Genomic DNA, 23566 nt, shown 5'->3' with positions numbered 1-23566 from the left:
AGATGTAGGTTTTCACCCCAAGTCTATGTCTTTTGTTTTAGAGAATCAAAGAAATGAAAACTTTTTTTAAAAAACACACACGTGGAAAACAGCTTTCCAGTGCGTGTGCTTTCTTATCAAACTGAAATGTTCAATTTGGTTTTTGAAATATTCTTTACACATTAGTCACACATTTCATACCACACTGTGACTTTACTCATTTAATTAGAAAAACCAACAGAACTTTTCAGAAAGAATTCCTATTATGGAAACAACGAAGAACCACCTCTGATGGAGGTGGCTCCTCGCATCTCGCACCCGCAGGTCAGGTTCGGGTTCTGGGCTACCAGCCAGCCCCGCAGCCTGAGTGACCGTGCTCACACTCCACCTTTGGGGCTGAGCAGAATCCAGCCTTAAACCTGCAACACGGTTTCCCAGCCATTTGCCCAAGCTGTGCAGCTGTGACAGAGCCTGCATGACCGTGGAGTCAAAAGCATATCTTCTCTGCCTATTACAGAAAATGTCTGCCGAACCTGCTCTAGGCGAGTAGACCTAGAGGTGTTACAACTTCTTTTTAGTTCCCTCAGTTCTCTTTTCCTCTTCAAACAATCTCTGTGGATGTGGACCTCTGGCCACCCCCAGAAATCAGTGCGCTTTTTCCCGGTGTGACCAGGAATCAGCCTTACGGTGCTGACCCTGGGCTGACACAGTGCTGACATCTGGCTGGCCATGCTCTGGGAACTGCAGGACCCAGGACCCGAGCAGCCTGTCCAGTTAGAGCTCAGCCTCTGTCTTGCTCCTTCTGCATCTAATGAAGGAGCCGCTACCATCTCTACATCCCCACTCAAGGTCAGCTTCCAATCTGGGTTTCCCCGGCTCTGCAGCTTTTCTCTGTCCTCACCCCGAGAGGTGAGATCCTGTCACCTGGCTCTGAAATGTTGCTGGGAACTATTCCAGGGACCGGCCTGGTCTTTCTCCTAATGGAGGTTTGGTGATCCCGGGTATCTTCTTGGCTACAAGTCTGCTCACCACCTTAGCCAAAGGGATCTCCCGTCCCCAGGCTGGGGGCAGGGGGATGTGCCTCTGCGGAGACTAGCAAAATTGACCCATGCTCAGTGGTCAGGAGACCAGAGAAACAGACTAAGTAGACAGCGTGGGTCAGTTCACTTGGCGAAAGATACATTGCTCTAAATCTTTGTTCTAAACAGGCATTTCTCAGGCTGCAGACTGGAGTTTTTACCCCTGGCTGTTAAGATTCTTATATTCACAGCCAGCTTAAATTCCGTCTCCTGAAAAAGCATAAGCTGCAGCCCCTCAACCTGCCCCACTCGGCTGAGGGTCAGCCTACACGTGTTCATCATATTCTCATCCTCCTTCCGTCTCATAGGTTTCCTCTATAGTCCACCATGCTAGGTTTTGCCTCTTCGAACTGCTGTCAAAGTTGTAAACTGCAAGCAGCAGCCCCCTCTACTCCCGGAAGAGGATTGGTTATATCTCCTAAGAGGGGCTCTCATGTGAGATGACAGAAAACACTTTACAAGTAATTAACGCTTTACGGTATGCTGTACATTATCATATTTAATCTACACAGCAATCTTATGGGGGTTTTAAACATGTCAAGTCCCATTTGGAAAGATAAGGAAACTGAGGCTCAGAGAACTTCAGGTGGCCAGCAGAGGAAAGAGGCAGAATTCAAGTAAATTAGAACTCAGGGTTTCCTGATCCTAAATCATTACACCTGAGAAAGTATTCAGTCCCTACCCCCTACCTTTTTCTTCCAGTGTCACTTGTTCCTGTGGCACAATGCAGAAATCTTACAAACCTGACTTTTCACCATCATGAGTTTCCTAAAGTAAAATGCTGCTTCTCACTGAACAACAGGGAGAATGACTGTGTTCCCACACATAATGACTTAAGGTTTTGAAATGTGTCTTCCTCCTTGCCTTTGGCACCAATAAGCCAGGAGAAAATAGTAATAAACAGTGACCAAGTGATCTAAATACCACTAATGAGGACTGGCGCCTCTGATGGGACATCTGTCCTGAGAGGAATGTGACATCACGCCATCACTTAGGTAGCATTCTGTCCAGGAATGCATAATCTGAATCTAATCTAACCCAACCCAAACTAAGGAACATTCTATAAAAGAATTGACCTTACTCTTAAATAATGTCAATATCATGAAATAGGAAAGGCTGGGGAATAATTCTAGATTAAAGAGACAAGTTAACTAAATGGTACTACATCATTCTGGATAGAACCCTGTACTGGAGAAAAAATGCTATCAAGGCCATTATTGGGACAATTAACAAAATGGAAATATACAAGTGAAAAATAGTATAATGTTAAATTTCCTGAATTTTATAACTTTATTGTGGTTATATAAGAGAATACACTTGTTTTGAGAAATACAGATTGATGTATTATGAGGTAAAGGGGCATGATGATGTTACCTAATCTCAAATAATTCAGAAAAGATAACGTGTGTGTATGTGTGGAGGTAGAGAAAGAAAGAGAGAGCAAGCAATAAATGTGGTAAAAATAAATGTAACAAATGTTAAAAATTGGTAACTCTAAGTTAGGAGTATTCAGGAATTCTCTGCATTATTCTTGTAACTCTTCTGTAAATTTGAAATTATTTTTTATAAAAAAATAACTCTATGATGGTACGGCTGAAATTCTCAATGAAAGAAAAGATGTACTGACTTTAGGGGAGGGGTGCAAAGGCTAAGGCCACTCAAGAGCCCACGCACGATCCCGGCTAGCCATGTTCCATGCAGCTCTCAGGAGTATGTGCGCTCTAGCTTTAATTGTGTATTACTAGGGCGGTATTCACTGCTGAACTGATCTCAGGTACTACATGTGTCACATTGTAACCCATTCCCTCCCCAGACTGGCAGCAGTAGGGCCTCAGCATTTTATCACAAGGGGGATCAGGGGGCGGGGTGGGGGGCGGTGATTGCTGAAGGCCCAGCCATTTTGCTCTCCTCTGGTACCGTGGCCAGTAAACAGACCCCAGGCCTCATCCAGACCGTTGGAATCCAGTTCTTTTCAGCATTTTTATTCAACTGCCAAATTCACCTCGGACCCCTATCTAGGGTTTGAATTCAGAAAACCAGGCAGGGGTGGCTCCCATAATCACCTGCCAGCAAGTCTGAGCCCCAGGGAAATGAGCCCTGGGTTTTGAGGCCCTGCTCTTGCAAATGAGTGTTTCACGCCCTAGCCTAAGAGCTCATCTCACAGTCTCGGATCCATATTTACTCTTATCCAGTCAACTCCAAGGCATGTTTATCAAATTCAAAAGAAATGTCCTGGTCGTCAGTCCTACACATATGCCTGCTAGAAACCTAAACTCTTGCTGAAGCATTTTTTCTCATTTAAAAAGATTTAATAAAGTGTACCTGGTATTTGATAGATAATGCCTATGTAAGAGCAACTATATTTCTGCGGTATAATCTCTTTCTCCAGCAGATCTTCCTCCAGGCTGTATCCTAACCCCCTTTCCCCACAGGCTTGCCTGTGATTTCAGTGACTACATCTGCATTGATGACTACTCTGGGTCTAGAGATGGAGATTCTGAGACAGCAACACAAAGTATCATGTCCCAGATTCATTATGTCCAGACACACCTCATTATCTTCCTGTCCACACCACCTCTGGTAGGTACCACAATCTACCTCATGGCCCAGCCAGGGACCTGAATGACATCTTAACCCACTCCACAGCTACTCTTCATGCAGTGATGCAAGCAATATTTTTAAGCTCCATGTGTGATTGCGTTCCTCCCTGTTTTAAATGTGGCTTCCCAATAAAGTCCCAATTCTTAACGTGATCCATTAGGGATGGCCCCATACTTACCTCTCTGAGAAGCCTTATTCTTTTCTCTCCTTCCTTTTAATTTTAGGTTCCAGCCATAATCTATTTTACTTTTCCGACATAAAGTATTTTTCTCCAGCTCTAGATCTTCACTGTCTATGAAGGTCTTGCTTGAACCTCACCTGACGGGTTCCTTCAGGATCTCATGCCCCAGAAGCACCCAGGCAAACCTCTCCAACCCGGCCACATGGGCCTCACCACTTTGACCTGCTATCCCCTCTGCTTAGAACACTCTGCTTCCCCCAGATGACCTCACGGCTTGCCCCTTTTCCTCTAAGCCCTTACTCATGGTTCCCTTTCCCCAGAAACTCTTCATGGACCACCATATTTAAAACTGCAACATTCACCCTCACTCTCTCAACCCCCTTATTTGGTCACTTGTCTGTCTCCCTCACTAGGATGTAAGTCTCATGAAGACAAGAATTTTCATGTTTGCTCACCACATCAGACCAGCACTTTAGTGGTATTACACACATGGAACACAGTAGATGTGTAGTGACATTTGTATACTAATTCCTTTTCTGGCTATTTTCCCCCCACAAATATGGGGAGAAACCCCATCACCATTGCATTCTAGAAGTGGAGTACTTTAATACAGCTATGAAAAGTCAGTGTTCCAGGGAAAGAACAGTTTGAGAACCTCTGGTTCCCGATATCATATTCTTTAACAAAGGATCTTACAAAATGAAATATCTACCTGGAAAATAAAAGCCATTTTCATCACATCTTGCAATAACCTTCTGGCCTTTAAGGTAATCCAATTTTTTCGATTTGGTTTTCTTTGTTGGATTTCCTTGAAACTTCTCTTGCTAAAAAAGATAAAACAGAGAACTGATAGAAAAAGTCAATGCACACAATGAAAATTACAGGTACAACCTTTTCTGGACAATTTAAATAGGATCTAGAGTCTTAAAACATAAAACTCAATATATTCATTATATAACCAAAATGCAACATACAAAAAAGCAAGCAAAATGACCAATTCTCATGGTAAAAGGCAATCAACAGATCACAATACTGAGATGGCCCAGGCATTGTAATAATCAGATAAAGACTTTAAAGCAGTAATTATAACCATAGTCCATGAGATGAAAGTAAATACTCCTAAAATGTATGGCAAAAGGTTTTCAGCAGAATAATAGAAACTATTAAAAAAAAATGCAAGGGAAGACAAATCAACAGAAATTATCCAATCTGCAAAGCATAGAGAGAAATTTTTTTTTTTTAATGAGCAACATCCGTCCTGGTCTAAATAACCCCTTCAAAGCCCAGCTCAGTTATAATCTCTCTGAGAAGACTTTACCCCTAGGCAATTTCAGGGGGAAAAAAGGTATCTTCATGCAACGGAATATTATTCAGCCATTTATATATGAAACTTACAGAAAAGGCAAATTCATATACAGATATTGATCAGTGGTTACCTGAGATGACAGAGATTGGCTGCAAATGGGCATGATGGATCTTTTCAGGGTGACAGAAATGTGCTGAAACTAGACTGTGGTGTGGCTGACAGCTCTGTCAGTTTCACTAAAAATCAGTGAATTGAAATGATGAATTTTATGGTATAAAGTTATATTTCTATACATTTTTTTAAAGGTAAAAATAGGCAGCATTGACTTCTGGTTTGCTTTGTGTAATCACTCACAGTATATTTTGTATATGGTGGGCTGAATGAGCAAATACACATGGAAGCTTCTGGATATACTCTTAAATTAAAAGGTAAACCAAACAGGCCTTTTTCTTCAAATCACTACATTGCAGAGAGTAGGGATTTTCCCTCCTAGATTTTTTTTTCATTTTTTCTCTTTCTCGACTATTAGTTTATTAATTGTTTGGTTTCTCCAAGAAATTAGTCCTCCTTCCAGTTGGAGTGCCCAGCAATATCACTCTCTAGCTTCTCTTCACAGACTATCAAAAGCCACTTTTCACCTGATACAAAGCCAGTATAAAGCGTCTCACATGCATTTTGATGTCACCTTTTTGCAGTGCTATAGCTAGATCATAAATAAAGTATTAAATGCATATTTTATGAGCTCATCTACAGGACTCCACTTAGGTGTCTCTATGAGGTAAGTGACTATCCAACCTGAAATAACTCCAGGTTGTCTGAACACCATTTGCTTTTGGGTCATTATTCTTGTCTGGAAATAAGGGGGTCATTATAAGGCATCCTGACACAGTTGGGTTCTGTTGCAGCATCTATTATTTGGATCTGTTCAGAGATGCTTTTCGGGTTCATAAAAAGAAGCAGGAGTACAGTTTATTCCCTGGAAGGTAAAAATTTAGAGCCAGGTCCTCAGAAGTGTAAAAATAATTAACTAAGGGGTTAGGGTCTCTTGAAAGAATTGTGGTATATTACCAAATCTTCAGCCTATGCAGCCATGGACAAAAACATCAAATGAATTTATGATGTTCCCATTTGCCAGACTTTGCTCAGGCACCTGCATTCTCATGGAATTTTTATTTTCACTAATGCAGTCAGTATGTCAGAGAGGATGGCCAAGGTCACTGGTAAGTGGGGAATGTCACTGCTTGTCCTAGGCTTTCACTTAGAGGGACCTAACCATGCCATCCCATGGGTGATCCAGAATAACCGGTTGCAGTCTGAACAGCCTCAAAGGGAAGAGCCTGTACCAGGAGACAGGAGAAACAAGATTGCGCTGTCCAGCTGGCTCTATGACCTTTTAATTTTCTTGGGCTTCAGTTTCTGCATGTACAAAAAGAGGGGGTGGCTGAAAAGATCTCTAACATCTGCTAAATCCATATTTCAGTCCAGGAGAACCTAGGCCCTTCTAGGCCTTTCTGCACTGCTGGAGGAACTGTCAGGCCAAGTGTTTACAAGAACAGGGCACAAGCATGATGACCTTGTTTGGTTTTTACAATTTGAGGGAAATACACTGGCCGAACTGTGACTACGAGTAGCACAATTTTCCGTCATCATACTCTAAAGAGATGCCCACACCGCCGTTTTCTACAGTCAGGTAGGATTCACATAAAGGTTTCCAGCAGATCCAAGTAAGGTTTCTAATTACTAATAGAATTCAGACTCTTGAGAATCTGCAACATCACAAATTAAATCAGTTATTTAAAAGCCTTTACATAAAGGTAACCTTCCATAAAGTTAACTTCCAAAGCCACCTGCTTCATGCCACCAGCGTTCATGTCAAAGACCAAGTGTCTAGAGGTGCTGTTGGTCACCGAGGCACTAGATGGCCTCTCCACCTCCAGATGACGACCACCTGTTATTCCAGAGAGATGTTCACATTGACTCTAGAAAGGCATTCTTCCCCTTAGATTTCATCAATGTAAGAGACAAACCATTTATTAGAACCTATGCCTAGATACATTTAAAGTTACTTCTCAAAATTCTGTGAGTATAATCACATTATTTATCTAGCCTCCTTTTCTCTCTAGATTCCAAATATTGATTTGATTCTCTCTATATCCAAGCCCAAAGCTAACCAATGAGATTGCTTACTATGTTGTCACAGGTACAATTCTGTTAAGTTAGTTCCCTGAAATCATCGGAGTCACTTACTTCCCAATTCATCTGACATAGGATGACTACCCACTCTGAGAAGACCTCCCCTGCATGGGCAACAAGAACGAATAGTAGCAGTGTAGAGAGCTCCGTGTTCATTTTTAACACACTGAAAATGCCACCTAAGAAAACACTTTCTAAATGGCTGCAAAGCATCATCCCCCGGCCCTGAAATCATTCATATACCTGAGTTCACCTGAAAGGACGACTGCAGATACTAAAGGGCTTTGCACAGGTAACTCACATTTACTCTGCTTTTGTTTGCAACTGTTATTACTATTGGCAGCAATCCATTTCTGGTCGTCTCCACAACATGTAGCCTTGTGGAAGGACCATGTGCTGTAAACTTGGTGATTCAGCCTGGCTACCATCAATTCACCCATACCACACTAAGGTAGAAGGGCCATGGCAAAACAAACCTGTAGGGCTGGCTTTAACACAACAGTTCATTCCACAGAAACAGAGCACTGGCTTCCCAGATGGAGGGACATTCATTGATCAGGGCAGCTAGACACTCTATCCCTCCAGTCACAATGCTGACAGCACCTTTCCAAAATGACGATGTCCCATACTTTCCAAATCTTGCCAAAACTTTAAAGCTAGTCCCAAAGAACATCCCAACCCGAGTCCTCTTCCGACATCCCTCACCTACGCACTCGCAAAACACATGGGTGTCATTGAGTTTTAAAAAGAAATCCATGGAGGATGAGAGTCAGAGGGGATGGAGAGTGAGAATAAGAAATGCCAGGTGTAAATTGGTAAGCCCACAGATCTGCAGGCTTGGGGCATAAGAGCAGCTGCAAGCCAGTTTCAGGGAGGAAGCCGATGGGTGCTGATGCCAGCAGTCGGGATGCTGTCTGCTGGGTAATTTGATATTGCCTTGTCTCCAAAATCCAGAGAATCTAATTCACTTCTTTGCCATATTTAATTACCAGATGATGTAGAGCAGGATCCAAAATGGTACCACCCTCCTTTCATTTCATTTCATTAGTTTCAAAGTCATGCTTTCTGGTTTGCGCTAGTGAGGATGGTGAACTTACAAAATGTCTGATGCTTTAAAAATTTTTTTCCATTTAACAAACAACATACTTCTACATCAAGTACAGAATGTATTTCTAGTATTTAACTAGAACTAGTCTTTGGGTCAAAATCTTGTTATAAAACCACTACTAAATATTTTTTCCCTGCCCCCAATCACTGAAATGCTGCCACACAGCAGCTCTAATGTCCATATTTGGTCCTCAAAGCCAACAGAGCTCGAAGACGATACATGTTGTGTCAGGTATGGTTTGTCTTCTCCTATCTCTAGGACACTTAATTATGAGACCAGAACATTTTCACACTGTCTGTGAATAATGCAACTCCCTTTAAAGCTCTGGAGAGCAGGACAGGGCCAGCCTAGAGGTTTCCTGACCTTCACTCTCTCTCCTCTCATTCAGCTTTAGAGGTGTTTCCTCCACCCCCAGAGTATCTAGGGCCTGCAGCCTTTTTCTTTGTTCTGTTCTTTTCTTTTCTTCTTCTTCTTCTTTTTTTTTTTTTTTTGTTATGGGAGAGGTAGAGAGAGAATGAAAAAACACCTCACAGGACAATGTATATCAGGAGTGGTAGTCTCCTGCCCAGCCCCTCTACTCTCTGGAGTGATGACCCAGGGGAAAATAGTGGAAGGCTTCAGTAACAAGAAGCAAGCCACTATGCCAAAGGAGTAAAGTTCTAAGTAGAATTTTCTATGTCAGCCCTGCCCTTCCGAAGAGGGAGCTGTCTCCTTGTAAGACCTCTCACAAGCACAGCGGGTCGACACTCGGGTCACGAGGACACTAAGGATATCGCACGTGAGGCCAGGGCTTAAGGAGGTGGCTGCTGCCAGGAGGATGTGCAGAGGGAATTACCATCTGCTTTAAGTAGTCCTGGGCACTTAGCCTTGCTTTAAGATCCAGAGGGGTGGAGGGGACTGTGTCTGTGGAATTGTTTTTCCCTTCCACTTCAGGGAATAGAATAGCTTTAGGAAACACAGCATGAGAAACACACATCCCCAAAATTCTGTGCAGTTTCCATTTCCCTCTGAGGTGGTGGTGGGGGGCTGTGCTTCCTGAGCAGATCACCAACTGGGTGAGCTATTTCCTCTCGTCCCAGGTCCCCACTCCTATGCTGTGTGAGTGGCTCCTTAGGAAGCACAGGACACCATGACAGGAATACAGGATGAAGTCTTGACCTAGAAAACAGCCCTCTCATCCCCTCCACCATATAGTACAGGGCTGTGAGGGGAGCTGGCCACTCTGAGAGTAAAATCACCAACTCAGAGGGCTTCGGTGAGAAGATAAATGTGTGTGTGTGTGTGTGTGTGTGTGTGTGTGTGTTAGCAACAAAAACCCTAATAAACACACAACAGCTGCTGAATAAATGATTCCCTTCCTTGAAGCGCAAACTTGCAACACTTTGGGGAATGGTCCTTCCTTGCTCTTTTATGGAAAAATCAAAGTGAGAAAAATTTGAAATGCTTTAAATATTTAAACCTGAAAATTACCACAGCTTTGAGATCTGTATTTAGGATGTTACTGAATGGTTATCCATATGCCACTGCTCTAGAGAGGAACAAAAGCCACACCCTGGAGCCACTTTTGGGTCACTGCCTGGAGTGTGGACCTCACCAGGTGTGCACCACAGCTGGATACGAATATCTCACACAGGCTATGTCTTAAAAATAAGTGCTGAGCCTTAAGAAATCTTTTCATGAGATCTCTGAGTTGTTTACTCTGGTCCACCTGCTTCTAAATCCATTCTCTACCCTACCTTGCCTTGCCCTACCCTATTTTCCAAGAGATTGACTCTAAGGATGACACCAACCTATTTCCCTTGCAGGCCTACATCTAGATAGGGTGAGCCAATGAGAGGCATGGGGTCAGAGGGTGGCAGGAGGAAAGAGGGGTACTTGTCCCCCCACCCTTTGTGTCCTTAGGACCCCAGGTTACTTATCATTCAGATACCCTCTGGCAATTTCCACACAGCACAGCTCCCATGGCTCAGGGCTGGCTGTTGAGGGTGAAATTCGCAACCATGGCAATAAGAGGGGTGCTAGTGAAGGAGTTTTCAAAAGGAATTTAGAATTTCAGACTTTCCTTTCATTGAATGGTTTCACTTCAACAAACTTTGATCACCTTTTGCCAAACTCTAGGAGGTTTTCATAATGGAAGGTTGGTCCTCTTCAATTTATAATCTTGATCAAAATCCTTAGCCTTTGCTAAAAGGATTTAAAATTGGACTATATTTATATACAAATCAGTAAAAATGACTTGCATCTATGATGAATTTTCACTCTAGGACCTCACAAGGCCTTGCAACCTTGAGCTTTGGTCCCAACTGGTGTTTTTCACACTGGTCAAGACCTGTTAGTAGGTCATGAAATCAATTAGTGGGGCATGATAAAAATGGAATAAAATTATTTCAGAATACATTACCCATGGTAAGGACAAATGTAATTTTTAAAAATGGTATATAAAATCTTTCATTGCTGAGGGGCATTAAAAGACTGGAAAGAGCTCTGAAGATAAGCTGTCAAGTACGAGCACCTCCCCTGATTCATTACCCATAAACAATTGTCCTGGGCACATGGACACTTCTCCAAACACACAGTGGGAGCTTTGGACTCCTGTGTAGGGACAAGGCACCCTGACCAAGAAGGGGGGCAGCAGTGGGCTCATCAACGTCATTATACTAATTAAATGTCTCCTCTCACTCTGGTTCAATTTCTCACCATCTCACTTTCTCCTTTCCTTCCCTATGAAGAATTTAAAACAAAAATCTTCACTTCCTATATTTACTTTCTTGACTTCTTCCTACTCCTCCACCCATTGTAAACTGGCTTCTGCTCCTTTGCTCCCACACTGCCACTGAAATTATTCTGGCTAAGAATGCCAGTGATCTCCCCCTTGCCAAATCAGATGGCTTTCAGACATCATTCTGTATGATTTTTCAAGACTCCTCAGCAATTACTTTAATAATGGAAAGAGCAATAATGGATAATATATGTTGAGTGCATTTGCTGCTAAGCATTCAGTGCTGGCACTCTATCCTATGCACATTATGTGCATTGTCTTGCGACCATCTTTTTGGTTGGTACTTGGATTTTTCTATTTTAAAGGTGAGCAAACTAGACTTAGAGGACCTGGCTAAGGTCACACAGCTAAAAAGTGGCAACGTTGAGACCTGCGTTCAGGTCTGTCTGCCTCCGGACCCTGGGCTCTCATTTCGCACCTCCCTACTTTGGGCCACCTGCTCCTCTCACTTCCTTGCTTCCATCCCTCCACTGCCTGCTTCTCTTCTTTCAGCCCCTCAGTGACCTCCAGACCTATCTCCTGAGTCCTAGACATGTGCTGTCTGTTGGCTGTCTCATCTGAAGGCCCCAGGAACATCTAAACATCAAGAGGACCTAACTTATCTTTCTCTGAAAATATACTCTTCCTCTAGTCTATATTTTCATTTGTTAATTCAAATAGTTATGAGTGCCTACAAGATGCCAAGAAATCATCTAAGCACTGAGCCAAGTCCCACCTAGAACACAATGGACCAAGTCCTAGAACACAATGGACCAAGTCCCACCCTGATTCCAGCAGTGGGGACAGATCACTAACAAACACGTGCATACTGTCAGGGCATGCAATGTGCTACGAACAAAACGAACTGTGGTAAGAGGTTAGAGGATGCCAGAGGTTTAGATGGGCTGTGCATGGAAGGTCTGTCTCCCTAATGAATAGAGGCTGTGTGGAAGCGGTTGACAGTGCCTCAGTTTCCCAACTGTCCAATACAGGAAGTCTATGGGTATCCTCCACCTTGCCCTCTGGTTCATCCCACATGGTCACTTTCCACCAACTCATGTTTCTGTTCCCTGTTCCCTGCTTGTGGTTCTGGCTTGGCTCAAAGACTCCACACCCCTCAGTGGAGTGCTGTACCTGGTTTTGGTCTTTTCCTTCCACATGAGCCTCATGTTGCTGCCAAAATAATTTTTCCAAGACCCAAACTTGTTAACAACTTCCACTCCTTGTCTCTCCATTTCCTACAAGCAGGAGTCCCTGTCCTAGGAGGGATTGCAAGTTCCTCGTGTTCTGGCGCCATCTTTCCTTCCTGTCTTGTCTCTGGCCATGCTTCGGGAGAATGTGCCATGTCCTTCCCACCTCCCTGCCTTTGCAGAGGCTGTTTATTTTACTGAGAACATTTCTCACACCCAACTCCCTTATTCCTACACCTCATTCCACATCAAACTTAATTATCCCCTCTGTGAAGCTCTTCCCAAATCCCAGCCATAATCATTCACTTTTTCCCATTTTCCAGTTGTTCTATGGGTGTACCTCCACTGTCATATTTATGATATTCTCCTATGAGGATCTGGGTTTCATTTATTCGATAAATATTTGTCCAGTGCCCACTGTGTGCCAGGTGCCATTCTCAGTGTTATAGAAACAGCTACAAATAAGGCCAGACAACCTCACCTCTCACGGAGGTTACGTTCTATTCCAATACGTCTCCTCCACTAGGATAGGCCTATGTCTTCAGTGCAGTCAACGAACCCTGTTTTATGTCCAATTCATAATGTCACCCTGGGAGGCCCCAAGAAAAGAGAGAGAACAAGACAGTCTATTTACTGCTTGAGCCCACCTGTGCCAAGCACAGAAGCTGATCCATGGTAGGGAGTGAACAAATACTTTTAAATGAAGAAATTATGGAAATTATATTATTCCTACTCTGTGGATAAAGCAAATAAAGGAATAGAACAATTGATTCAGAGCCTATAATCAATGAACTATTGATTACCACAATTCTAGATAAATCTGGTGGAACATACTATCACAGGAGGCTTCTTTTCACTCCATTACCATCACTTCCCATTTTAAAATTTAATATAAAGTCTAGATAAGGAATAATGCTAGATGTTTCTGCCGCTGGAAAGTGGTGTCTCAATAGTTTAACATGAGAAAGTCCATCATTTGGGACCTGCAGTGGTCTGTTCCCTCGACTGAAATAAGGGTGGGACTTAGTGCCTGCGTTTAGGTACTTCTAGTGCCTGGAATAGTGCTCAGCACCTCATAGAAACTCAGAAATATTTCAATAAACAAATGAAAGAACAGAGAGGAAGAGGCATAATGAAAGGAAGAGCTGATTTTCAGGGAGATGGAGTTAATTCACTTTTTAGTCTTCTTGATTCTCAAGAGCCCATGGGGCCTCTAGGCGAGGAAGGCCACATGTTGGGAGGCATGAGACATATGTCTCCTCCCAAGAAAACACTGAACAACTCTTTGAGGAAATCACTTGGTTTGAATAAAAACAAACAAACAAACAAACAAACTATATATATATATATATATATATATATATATCCAATAACAAATAAAATAAATATAATCCCCAAAATAAAAATAAATGGATAACAATTTTGCATTCTGCACAAAAGAAATAGTTTTCTATGCTGAAGGAAAACAAATGCTATTTGCAGGGGAAAAATAAAATTAAAAACAAAACAAAACACAGAACAGTAAATATAGAATTCAAAACCAGCCAAAGCCACTATCACTTAGCAAAGGCTGAAACCAAAACAATAAATCTCAAAGATCAGTTTTGAGGGTATATTTTTCAGGCTGCCATATGGTGGATATATGAAAATTATATAGAATACAGTAAGATTTTGGATTAACTACTCCAGGTCTACACACACACCAAACTGTAGTAAGGGGGTGCTATGCTGGAAACAAATAGTTAGAGCCCCCAAATGTAAATGCCCTTTGATCCAAGGATCGCGCTCCTAAAGATTTATCCTAACAAAATAGTTAAACTATATACACCATAGAAGTCATTAAAACATAATGTGAAAGAGCAGAAAATTGGAAAATAATCCAAACATCCAATATTCAGTTAAAAGTTAAATAAATCAGGATATATACATACCCTGGAATGTTATGTAACCATAAAAAATATCAACCTCATGATTTGGTAAAAACACAGAGAAAGTATATGAAATAATGCTAAATTAAAAAGCAGAATATGAAATGATTATGGACACAATGACTGCATCTATGTATAAAATATATATGAGGAAAATAAACCTTGAAGTAAATGATCTAAAATGGTAATAAATAATAAGGCAATCATATAATAAATTATTTTTTCTTTGTATAAGGTTTATTAGTAATTGCTAACACAGGGGGTTTTCGATATTAAGTCCTTTAAATGTTCATTTTATTTCATAACAATCCTTGAGGCAGATACTATCAATACTATTTTATAGGTAAAAACCCTAAGGTTTAGAGAAACAGAGTAACTGGCTAAGATCACACATGGTTTAGGTGGCAGATTTGAGACTGGACCTTGGTCTGGCTTATATCAAAGTCCAGGCTTTTAATCATGACATTATACTTCCATTCGGTTTTATTTTACAGTTAAAAGATGTATTGTTTAAAAAATAAGGCCAGAGTAAAATCAACTGGCATTTGCTTTCTGTTGAAAGAAGTTCTTGGACCCTAATTAGGTTGGTGCTAACTCTTATAACTCAGAGTAGTAGGGGCGGAGGACAGAGGGGCAGGCTGGCCCAGGGACGGCAGGGACATGGAACAGGAAGGAGGGAGGAAACACAGATACCTCCATGGTACCTACCTCTCCTAGTGCTCTGCTCATATAATTCTCCTTCTTGGCAGCCTCCTGGAGTTCCATGGCCTGCTGGACGTACATTTTCCCAGCTAGGATTTCATTCTCCAGCATCGACAGCTCTTTCAGTGAAATGGGCCAATTCAACCGTTCTAATGCCTTGTTTAAAGCTGCCTTGTTTTCCAAGTACCGCATTGGTTTGTTTGCATCTAGCCTAAAAAAAAAAAAAGTGAAACAAAAAAACAAAGAAAGCGACCATAATAGAAAAAATATGGAAAGATGACTTCTTGGTAAACCCTCCCTAGAGAAATATCTGTCAAAGCAGATGTCAGATATCAGCTGACGGAATCACAGCCACACCCTCGGGTGCCTGGAGACTAGTAGATTTCATAAGTTAAAAATAACCATCTCTGTAAATTATGGTAGATATTTCTCTCTATTACCTAATTTAATTATCTGATTTTAAAGACGTTTGATACACATGACATTTTTTTCAACAACTTCTTCTGGCATGTCTGGAACCCATCCCTTTCTCCTTAAGTCTAACCTTTGGCAGAACCAAACTTGAGCTTCAAAGAAATTTCATACAACTACCCCTAGCAGTGACTCTGGAAAACAAAACCAAGGAAGGCAAAACAAAACAAAGCCCAAATATTTGCCTCATTACAGTTATTCTTCCACTACCTCATTTTTGCTATTTTGATCTCCTCTCCTTTTAAGCCTAAACTTCCTGGTGGCATTGTTTTGGTACATAAAGAACAGAAGCTGAACTTTCTACAAGCTGATGAACAGGCCGTGGGGTTCCAGGGTGGTATGACAGCCCAGGTCCTAGATTCTATTTCCAGTCCCAGCTACTACAGAGTCAGACACTCTTGGTTGGAGAGAGAAAGGAAGGTAGGGTAGGGAGAAAGAGCGGGCATTTCATAATTATTGTTCTGTTATTGCTGAAAGTGTCACTTCCTTTAGATGTAGGGTGTTGGAAGAGAACAGTGTAAACCCAGCACAACCACAGGACTTAACCTACAAACTTGTCTCCAGACAGAAAAAAATTCTCATTACAAATCTAAGTTAGAGTGATGTCAGCAAAATGGTGGAATGGCTCTTGTTTTCCCACAGAGATACAGACTTAAAAGAATATATGGACCAAATCACCTTTTTGAGAATTCCAAAAACCAGATAAAAGCTTGCGGCACTCCAAGAAGCCAAGGAGAGTAGGTACTGAAGTAGAAAAGCTTGTCACATTTTGCCTGGCGCAGCCCCTCCCATTCCTAGGCCTGCTGTAGTGCATTTGGCAGAAAACTAAATCCTGGGAGGAAAGAGAAGAAGGAACATGCACCCAACATTCTGGCTTTGGTGTGTGTGGGGGGCGGGGGGCACTGCCAGAGAGACTGGTTTCCTTCTCACCTGACTCAGAGCACTGAGAGAAAGCCTCTATACTTTGCATGCCAGGTTAGGGGTAGCTGAGAACAAAGACGAGTTCCACGACTTGTTATAGCACCAAAGTCTGCAGTACCAAAGACAGACACCAGGGGAGCAAGAGAAGACAGGCTCATGAGAAGAAGCAAAGCAAATCTCTTTGGGAAAGCACGCGCACTAGCCTAGAGAAGACATATCTCCAGGAAGGTGTTGAGAGGTCCCTGAATCTCTAGCCTGGATGGTGGGTCAAGAAGCCAGTCTATGAGGACTGGCAGACGTGTCTGTTTTTGCAAATGCTCAAAACTCAACTAAAGATGCTAAGGCATACAGAGAAACAGGGAAAGTAACAGGGCCCCATCAAAGGAACAAAAAGATGGCCAGCATTATCTCAATGCCCACACCAGACAAAGACACTAAGAAAAAAAACTACAAGACCATTTTCCTTTTTGAATATAGAGGTAAGTAGCCTCAACATAACAGTAGCAAACCAAATCCATTAGAACATTAAAAGGATTATATGCCATGACCAAGGGGATTTATCCCAGAAATGCAAGGTGGTTCAACTTAAGAAAATCAGTGGATTTAATACACCACAGTACATCAATTGAATAAAAGGGGGAAAAAATCTCACACAATCATCTTAACAGATACGAAAAAAGCATTTGACAAAATTCAACAAACTACTTTTCAAGATAAAAAAAATCAACAAACTAGGAATACAAGGGAATTTCCTTAGCACAATGAAGGGCATTTATGAGAAATCCACAACTAACACCCTCCTTGATGGTGAAAGACTGAAAGTTTTCTCTCTGTAATCAGGAACAAGATACCACGCCCCTTTTCACCAATGCTATTTTCAACATTGTGCTAGAAGTCCTAACCAGATCAATTAGGCCAGAGAAAAAACAAAGGGCATATAAATTGGAAAGGAGAAGAAAACTATCTTTATTTGCAGATAGTGATAACTTCACTCCATGTATAAAAATTGACTCAGAAAAGAAAAAAATGATGACTTCCTAAAAATTAAAAACTGGGCAAAAAAGGGAAATTATCAAAAATGTGAAAGATAATGTATAGAACGGAAGAAAATATTGGCAAATCATCTCTCTGATAAAGGGTGAATATCCAGAACTCTTATAGTTCAACTACAAAAAACAAAAAACAAAAACAAACAAACAAAAAAAAACAAAGAAAACCAAACAACTCAATTTAAAAATAAGCAAAGGACTTGTATACATATCTCTCTGAATAAGATATACTCATGGCCAACAAGCACCTGAAATTCATTAAAGAAATGCAAATGAAAACCACAATGTGATATCACTTCACACCCACTAGGATGGCTTTATTTTGAAAAAAAGAAGAGAAGAGGAGGAAGAGAAGGAGGAGGAGGAGGAGGAGGAGGAGGAGGAGGAGGAGGAGGAGGAGGAGAAGGAAGAAGAGAAGAAGGAGAAGAAGAGGAGGAGGAAGAAGAAGAAGAAGTAGTGTTGGCAAGGATGTGGAGAAGCCTTCATACATTGCTGGTGGGTATATAAAATGGTACAGTTGCTGTGGCAAACAGTTTGGTGGTTCCTAAAAAAGTTAAACACAGAATTACCCTGTGATCCAGTGAAACTACTTCTACGTATGTACTCAAGAGAAGTGAAAACATGTCTCCACAGAACCTTCTATGTGAGTATATATTGCAGCATTGTTTGTAATGGCCCCAAAGTGGGAACAACCCAAACATCCACACATACACGTAAGGATCATTACTCAGGCATAAAAAGGAACAAACGACGACATACACCACAATTTGGAGGAAACTTGAAAACATAACGTTTATATATAAAGTAAAAGAAGCCAGACATAAAAGGTCACTTGTATGGTTCTTTTCATATGTTATGTGCAGAATAGGCAGATTCATAGGAAGCAGATCAGAGGGGGCGGGAGGAAGGGGAAAAGATTACTTAACGGATATAAAGTGTTTTTCTGAGGTGATAAAAAAAAAGTTTTGAAACTAGAGGGAAGTGGTGGTTTGAACAACATTTTGAATAATTTAAATACCACTAAATTGTTCACTTTTTAAAAAGTTACTTGTAGGTTATGTGACTGTCACCAAAAAAAAAGTGAGGAAGAACTTACTTTTCTTTTTCCTCTTGAGATAATGCTCGCCAAACGATTTTATTCAAGCGCCTGTTTAAAAAAAAATAAAAAATAATTGTTTAGTACCAATACTTCATTTCATCGCAAAAGGCTCTGAAGGGCACTGCAGAGAGAGCCTGTATTACCACCATTTGCTTAAAGAGGTTGGATATAAGTGCTCTGTCCCTCAGCCTCAGCATCAGTATAGAAGCCTTGAGGCTTTGTGGCAGTTGTGTTAAATGTTAGAGGAGGACACAGTTCTCGATCAGGTAAAATCCAGTCTGAGAAAAGGAGCAAATGAGCTGATCTCCTATCCAAATGAAGGTATTTCTAGATACCCACCATTTTTCTTCCTAAGGAAAAAAATAAGTGTGCCCTTAGCTTGCCTTCTGTAGACGTTCTTCTGCCTGGATTCCCAGAGCAAAAGAGGTTAATAGGGTCACGTTAAGAAGACTGTGACACAGTTTCGAGACCAATCAGCCTGATCTTCTTTTCCAAATGAGGCCCCTTAGAGGGGCGACTAATGAAGTGCCTTGCTCACCCACCACAGCTGCTTGGCAATACTGAGACTGAAGCTCATGGCTGGATATGTCTGAGAGATGCTGTCAACCCAGGGGAAAGGGAGGAGATTAGAGTAGTGGTTTCTAGAGGGCAGGTTCCTTCTCTGGTTCCTGATAAGTGATGCTGCCTTCTGAGGTTCCAGCCCAGATCAGTGATACTACATCATTACCCAAATCAGGTCCTGGAGTAAAAGGCATGGAACATGGTTCCCGGGCTTGTGAGCTGGTATCCCATGACAAAAACTTCTTCAATAAAGTGAGTTAGGAGAATACTGTTACTCTCCAGGAGGCATTCTTCCGACCACTGGCCCCAGCACCAGTGCGCAGGACTCTGGAAATGTACTTTGGCAGGTGCTGCCCTGCCCTGATCACCTGTCACAAGCTTGATAGGATGACAGAACAGGGGTTTGGCGTGGTGGGATGAGCATATGCCCTAGAGGCAGACTGCCTGAGCCCAGAGCTAGATTTTTCCAGGATGGTCCCTAGGGGATGTCAGACAGCGCTGCACACAAGGGTCTCTCTGTGGTTGGCCCTGCCCTTCGACTCAGGTATGTGACTGCCCACAGATTTTCTCTTTATTTTAGGAGAGTGAGATGTGATTGAGGGGTGGCATTCACTAGCTTTGGATAACTCTGGGTCACAACTACACTTGTACCCAGAACTGACTCATTCATAAAGTAACTTATTACTAATGACACCTCAGAAGTTTAAGCAGCAGCCCGAGCATTTCGGAGACTGTAAGTAGAGGTTACTAAGCATGGTCCCAGAGCCAAATTGGAACTGATGCTTTTCCTGTGGGTCTAAGGCCTGCAACCTTGATCTTAGAGTCACAATCAAAATAAGTTAAGAAAAACCGCCCCAGAATTCAGCCAGGCCTGGCAATCCTCACTCAAATCTTGCACTCAGACACACAAAGCCAAAAGTACTGTCTCCATCCTTAAAATACTGAAACAAGTACTCCCACATATGGGCATTAAACGCAACCAAAAGAACTAGTTTATGTCACTTTTGTGGTTGAAGGGCTGTGAGCTTTGCGTTTGCCTGGTCGTCCCCAACTGTATGGATTTATGATTACGTCTGGCTTCCACGTGGTGGGAATTCCTTGCACACATCACACTGAGGGTGGGGTGGGGGTAAGCCAGGTTTCACTAATTACTTTTCATATTATGTATATCTTTAGGAAGGCAGAGCAAGATGGGAAAGGGAATTGGCCCCCATACCAATGAAATTCTTTAATACTATTGAAGGCAAAATATCAGGAAGTATTGCTTTATATTATATTAATTATTATTAATATTAGTAAATAACAATATCAAATAAATAACTCATTTAATATAAGCATTAAATTGCTAATACCAAATAATACTGATTTAATCAACAATATTAAATATTAGTCATTAAAATTAATGTTATTATTAATATTATAATACAATATATTTTTCTAAGGGTATATCAAAAAGGCTTTTCCAGACTCACTCATTGGAAAGAAGAAGCGAGACAAATCACTTATTATGTATTTTGGTTTTGCTAATAAGGAAGAAGGTCTTTCTTCTGCCTGGGAGGGAGGGGGTCCATGTGTCCTGGGAGCCCTGGGGAAGAGCTATGTGACTACGATGCTCCATTTATTTATGGTTATTTTAGGATTAGCAGACCGAGGGAAGGAAAGGGGGAGGCAATTAATATTAGCTTCTCTATATATATAATTTACTTAACCCTCACAACCACTCTGTGACATAGATTTTGTACAAGAATAGGAAGCACACTATTATCACATTACTTACCAAGTAGATGTCACAGAGAAGAATAAACTCAGAATTGTCTGACCTCAATGCCCCTGGGTTGTGGCCCTGTACCACCCAGGTAATTATAAAAGTCAAATATTTTAATGATTCAAGTGAATTAAATTGTAATGTGAATGCCATGATTATATTACACTTTGAATAACTGAATTTAAAGAATTTTAATAACTAAACTTGAATTAGATCAAATTCAAATTAAATGCCAATAGTCAAATATATATAGTGGCACCTGCTAGGCAGAGGAGACAAAGGAGGAAAGAAGGCTGCCTGAGCCCCTGTCCTTAGGATCTGACATCCTTGCAGGGGACAGTGAGGTCTATGCAAAAACCATGAGTGCCCTGAGGGCTGCACACAGGGTGGATGATGGATAGTCACTGGGAAAGGCCTGTCTGAAGAGGGCCATTGGCACTAAGGCAAGAAGGGATGGAAGAGGCCAGCTGGGGGACAGAAGGAGGTGAAGCAGGGCGTGGAGGCAAGGAAAGGCAAGCCTGGACAGGGAGAGGGGCTGACTGCAGAGCTAGGTCTCAGGCCCCCAGGGAAGGGTGAGCCTTGACACAGTTCATCCTGCTGTCAGAGAAACAAAGGGCAGACAAGGACACAGAGGAGTCCTGAGTAGCCCTGGATGCAGCTGAAGGAGCTCACACAAGACGGCCTCCCTTCCTAGGTGTGGGCAGCAGAAAAGGCTCAGGTAAAGGAGACACAGAGAGGCCTGTGATGAGCACAGTAGGCAAGGCCTGCCTCTGCGCTGGGCTGTGCACCCCATGGGGCAGGAGTCAGTCTGGATGCTTCTTCTGGACACACACTACACACACTACACAATGACAACAGACCTGGTTAACTTTCGTGTACTTTATTTCATTTTTCCCACCCAGGCAGTGGTCAATGAAACCCTATGGAAACCCCACGGCACAGCTTCCAGAATCAAGACTAGGCCTGCCTGGAGCCAGGGACTCTCCAAAGTTAATTAAGTGCTGTGCACCAAGGATTAATTAAGTGCTAGGGGCAGAATGGGGGGGGGAGGTGATTAAGAGAGCTAGGACAGGGTGAGACTGAGTCATCTATCCTTGTGAAAAAGGCCCCTATCTCAGCACTAACTCAGGGACCATTTAAGAGTGTAATTTTTACTGTTGTCAACATAATTGTCTTTTTGGTCTTGTCATAAAAACAGTTTACATAATAGCAAACACTTCTATGATCTCCATTATCTCATTATTGTGCAGTTTTACTAGTCGGTTTACAGAACATTAAGTACCGAAATGACCAAACTCACTCTGCTAAAGGAATTTACAAATATTGTGGAAACATGAGATTTCTACAGAATTTGGAAAGGAAGATGGTTTCTTTAAAACTCTGTTGAACACATTCAGGTGATGTACTTAACGCTGTGCCTGACACACAGGAAGCACCTGTGTTTGCTGCTGCTGAATTTGATATTCCTTATAGACACGTTTTAAACAGTTGCTTCACATGAAAAAAAATCTAAGTTAAAACGAGAGAAAACAGGCCAAAAGAAAAAATTCCATGATACAGATGTAGATATAGAGATAGAGATGTATTTGGATACATATGATATATATTATACTATATCCAGTAGAGTATACACTAAAAGGGATAGATAAGAACACATGATTATAATTAGATCCATCCTTTGACTACCAATATTAAAAAAGACTTGGTGCTGTTCTGTTGGCTAGAGAGTAAGTGGGACTACGAGGGCTCTGTAAAGAGCAGCCAGAAGTCATACTCACTTTTCATAGGACTTAATTGCCTGTTCCACTTTTTGCTTGTAGATATTGAGCTTGACTCCTTGGGGGTTAATTAATGTCATCTTGTTTGTGTCGCTGCACACGTGTGCCAGAGGGAACACCTACACATCAATGCCAAAGCAAAGCGTCATTTGATAGGCTAACGTGTACCTTCAAAAATGGATCTACATAACTATGCAGTATGTTTTTCTGACTATAAAACCAACATATTACAATTGTAGAAATTTAGAAAAATATAGGAAATCATTAAGGAAAATATATGAATCAGATATCATTACTAACCTTTTCCTTCCAAAAACCATATATTTTAAAAATCACCACACACACACACACACACACACACACACACACACACACACACACTGTTTCAGGAAACTGTAGTCAGAATTGAGTATTATCTTCATAAGCCCCATCAAATTGATGAGAGTGAGCAATAAGAAATAGCATCTCATGGTTGCTACTTTGTAAATTACCTGTCAGGTTAAACATCTTTTTCATATATTTATTTTACATTTGATTTTCTCTTGAGAATATCTGATGAGAGTTAACATCTTTTGACCATTTTCCTTAACAGTTTACAAGAGGTTCTAATACATGCATGTCAAGTCAAGAAGGCTTAGCAATCAAAGAAAGAACACTCTCTAAGAACAGCAGAGTACCAGAAAGAAAGGGCTTCTTTCTGAGTTCTTCCTGTCTGTACCTGGTGCTTTCAGGTTGGGATGCCTCTGATTGCATGCCATCTTAACAGTACCCGTAATATTACACATTTAACCCGTTTGCCTATTACTTATCTCTTCTGTACAGTGTAAGCCCCATCAGAGCAGGAACTTTTGTTTTATTCACTACTGTATTCCTATCACCTAGAGCAGTGCCTGGCAC

At 41.6% G+C, this 23566-nt stretch overlaps 1 protein-coding gene across 9 annotated transcripts in view; it reads right to left on the bottom strand.

Annotated features, from left to right (window-relative positions):
* VWA3B (von Willebrand factor A domain containing 3B) overlaps window positions 1–23566 on the bottom strand; it is a 135922-nt gene that overhangs the window by 8159 nt on the left and 104197 nt on the right. For all 9 annotated transcript variants that reach the window (XR_004951973.1, XM_036224444.1, XM_036224443.1 and 6 more), the window contains 4 exons: window positions 22670–22788; window positions 18563–18613; window positions 15032–15236; window positions 4553–4664 (listed from right to left, as the gene is read on the bottom strand). Coding sequence is in view for 8 of the 9 variants with exons in the window: in XM_036224444.1 (XP_036080337.1) it covers window positions 4553–4664; window positions 15032–15236; window positions 18563–18613; window positions 22670–22788 (487 nt within the window). In the remaining variant the exon portion in view is untranslated. The remainder of the gene's footprint in view (window positions 1–4552; window positions 4665–15031; window positions 15237–18562; window positions 18614–22669; window positions 22789–23566) is intronic.

Source organism: Rousettus aegyptiacus, unplaced genomic scaffold, assembly GCF_014176215.1.
Source record: "Rousettus aegyptiacus isolate mRouAeg1 unplaced genomic scaffold, mRouAeg1.p scaffold_m13_p_7, whole genome shotgun sequence".
Taxonomy (NCBI): Eukaryota; Metazoa; Chordata; class Mammalia; order Chiroptera; family Pteropodidae; genus Rousettus; species Rousettus aegyptiacus.
This window is presented reverse-complemented; position numbering and strand designations above follow the sequence as displayed.